The sequence below is a fragment of the Oryzias melastigma genome, unplaced genomic scaffold (genome assembly GCF_002922805.2).
Source record: "Oryzias melastigma strain HK-1 unplaced genomic scaffold, ASM292280v2 sc02619, whole genome shotgun sequence".
Lineage (NCBI taxonomy): Eukaryota > Metazoa > Chordata > Actinopteri > Beloniformes > Adrianichthyidae > Oryzias > Oryzias melastigma.
In genome coordinates this window covers 1-3,503 of record NW_023419192.1, presented here as the reverse complement: position 1 = coordinate 3,503, position 3,503 = coordinate 1, and the positions used below count along the sequence as shown (strand labels likewise).

The window sequence follows — 3,503 nt, the reverse complement described above, 5'->3', positions numbered from 1 at the left end:
AGTTCTGGATGTCAAATGGAACCCGTTTGATGATTACAGCATCGCGTCATGCTCAGAGGACTGCACTGTATGTTTCTTTAGCATATTAAAATGTCTGATCCAATTTGGGGTTGTTTTTTTTTTACTTTTTACCCAGTTTAGTCGATGTCACCTGTTTCATTTTATACACAGGTGAAGATCTGGGACATTCCAGCTTTTGGTCTTCAGCAGAACCTCACCAAAGCCAGGAAGACCCTGGTGGGTCACTCCAGGAGGGTGGCCATCATCGAATGGCACCCAACCGCCCAGAATCTGCTGCTAAGCTCCGCCTACGACTATAAGGTGTGACGCCACACTATTGCTGGAAATGTTGCCCTATGGAGATTCAGATTTCTGATGATCCACACCCTACATCCGGATGGAGTTTAGTTTTAACTTACAAAAAGATCTAAAGTGTGGGGCTTGGAATTTTGTTTCACCCATTTTCACAACACTTTTGAAGAGAACAACATTCTGTTGATTTAATTTACTCAAATGTATCCCACTGTTGTAGTACCAGTTATCAAGAAGCAACATTCAGAGTTATGGGAGTTGAAGGAGTCTTAGACTTTGAAAGCCGATGATAATCATCGTCCATGCTCTCCTGATCCGTCAGGTTCTTCTCTNCTACGACTATAAGGTGTGACGCCACACTATTGCTGGAAATGTCGCTCTATGGAGATTCAGATTTCGGATGATCCACACCCAACATCCGGATGGAGTTTAGTTTTAACTTGCAAAAAGATCTAAAGTGTGGGGCTTGGAATTTTGTTTCACCCATTTTCCCAACACATTTGAAGAGAACAACATTCTGTTGATTTAATTTACTCAAATGTATCCTACTGTTGTAGTACCAGTTATCAAGAAGCTACCATTCAGAGTTATGGGAGTTGAAGGAGTCTTGGACTTTGAAAGCCTGTTGATAATCATCGTCCATGCTCTCCTGATTCGTCAGGTTCTCCTCTGGGATATCTCTCAGGCTGGAGCAGTCATTCTGCATCCAGTCCGGGTCATCCTGATGCCCGTCCACCACCGATACCCCTCAGAGGCCCTGCTGCTGTCCGTCAGCTTCAACAGTGACGGCAGCAGACTGGCGGTCACGTCCAAAGACAGACGAGTTCGAGTCGTGGACCCGCGGTTGGGAAAGATTCTCCAGGTGCTTGATTCGGAAGAGTTTCTTCTGCATTTGTCCTCCTGGAGGAGCTGTTCTGCAGATGTTTCTGCCTCTGCAGGTCTCCAGCTATAAGTTCCACCGGGCCAACAAGGTTTTGTACATCGACGGGTTGAAGATGCTCCTGTCCACCGGGAGTTCCTCGTGGAAGCACAGACAGATGGTCCTCTGGGATGCAGTAAGACTAGTTCTTCTACATTTCATACTTCTCATAGTACCAGCCGTTTGAACAACCCAATCCTCTGATGACTGGGTTGACACGCAAAGATTTTGAGCAACTGACACGGGGTGTCAAATGATTGATGTTTTGAACCAGATTCTGGCCCTTCTGTGGAAGCTGACTTTAGCATAGTTTGGTAAATCTTAAGGAGCATTTATATGAGGCAAACTGTACTTTGGAGGTAAATGTAAGGATTGGATTTTATCTGGTGTTGAACCGGTACCGTCTACCTTCCTTTACAGTCACACAGTCCCATTCACACACACACAATCACACACTAATGGCTTCCAAAATCAGGCGCCACATTCCACCAGAGCTAAATTTTTCCCAAAGACACTCAACCCCATGTGTCTAAGTGTCTTGTCACTGTATTTTTATACGGTACTAGTAGCATCGTATATGTCAGTACCAGTACCAACTCGGCACAGAGCATAGGTACTTACTGATAAGTAAATGTACTTCAGTACAGGAAAAGGAACCCAATGCCTTTTAAAGGGACTGTACAGACAAAAGTCCAAGAAGATGCCAATGTCTTTGTCAACATCATTAATAAACATGAACAAAACATCAGAATCAGTAAAGCTGAACAGAATCAGGAAAACTGCTTCAAAGTATCTCATTGAGTATCTAGACTCCTTGTTCCCTTTGTACTAGAATGTAGGTATTCATAGGAGGCCCGTCGGACTCTATGATCTCTGGTACCAGGACATTTACTCGTTATCTGTGTCAGGACAGAGAAGGTAAAGATGGCTTTTCAGTGTTGGGCAATTACAAACTGGAATTCCCCGTAATTTATCTAGCAGATCTTACAACTTTGGCTTGATGCTATTCTGAGGGAATCTTTATGTTTTTCCTCTTCGTACTGTTTTAATTGGATGACATGCATTGGGTTTGGTAGTAATCTGACATTTATGGATCTCAACAAGACTTTCCTGATTTAAAAAATGGTTAAATAGATTTGTACAGCAGTGGGTTGAAGCTAAAAGATGTTATTGTGTGTGCAGGAGGATTTATCCGAGCCTTTATACGAGGAAGATCTGGACGGATCCGCTGGAGTTCTTTTCCCTTTCTACGACCCAGACACTCACATGCTCTACCTGGCTGGAAAGGTAACTAAAGCCCTGCAACCAATTCTACACTTTCTCTGCATAACAGGTTTATTTGCTGGATGGAATGGGACTTTAAAGAAAAATGTTTTTGTTGTTTTGAGGCTGAAAGTGAGCAGTATGTCTCTGAGAATCTGTGGGACCACCGTCCTGATCTGTGTCTGTGTGCAGGGAGACGGGAACATCCGGTTCTACGAGCTGAGCGCCGAGAAACCCTTCATCAGCTTCCTGAACGAGTACCGGTCCGTGCTGCCGCAGAAAGGCCTCGGTCAGAACAACACTCGTCTATCACTGGGATTACTGCAATTCCAATAATTCTGAACACTAATGTCTGAACTTTCACCAATCTGATATCTATATGTCCATTTCCTTCAGGAGATGGAGACTCTAAATTAGAACTTTGCCCACTTTTCTATTTATTCTTAAGGACTTTTTCATCACCCATCCCTCAAATGTTTGTGTCGTATTGCTTTTTATGGTACTGGTAGTGCCGTATATGTTGGCAGGAGTACCAACTTGGCATCAGGTTTCAGTACCCATCCAAAGTTATAAGAGGTCATGAAGGGATCCAGGTGTGCGGGCTGAACCATCACCCCTTGAACACTGAGTCCATCTCAACATCTCATCTGACTGGCTCCTCAGAGATCTGAAAATGTACATGACTCGTCTGTTTTCCATGTCGGACACGACTGCAGGAGTGATGCCCAAACGCGGCCTGGACGTGATGGGGTGTGAGGTCTTCCGGTTCTACCGACTAATTGCAGTCAAAGACATGGTGGAGCCACTGTCCATGATAGTGCCACGAAAAAAGGTTGACTTGGTCTTCCCCTCCTCTGCTAATGAAGAGAACGTCAGATGTTGATGGTCCGTCCTGCTTTTCCAGACGGAGGTTTTCCAGGAGGATCTGTACCCGCTGACGGCCGGAAACCAGGCGGCTGTGACAGCGCGGGAGTGGCTCCTGGGGATCAACAGAGGTCTGTAACCTGTA

The 3,503-nt window shown here is 44.9% G+C and overlaps 1 protein-coding gene across 1 annotated transcript; it reads left to right on the top strand.

Annotated features, from left to right (window-relative positions):
• Positions 1 to 4: 4 nt before the first annotated feature.
• On the top strand, positions 5 to 3,431 carry LOC112138280 (coronin-2A; the record flags this gene model as incomplete). The annotated part of the gene is made up of 7 exons (XM_036211303.1): positions 5 to 67; positions 172 to 321; positions 974 to 1,174; positions 1,251 to 1,367; positions 2,414 to 2,518; positions 2,687 to 2,783; positions 3,211 to 3,431. Coding segments are annotated over 7 exons (900 nt in total), but the record flags the coding sequence as incomplete, so codon positions are not given.
• Between the last annotated feature and the right edge of the window lie 72 nt (positions 3,432 to 3,503).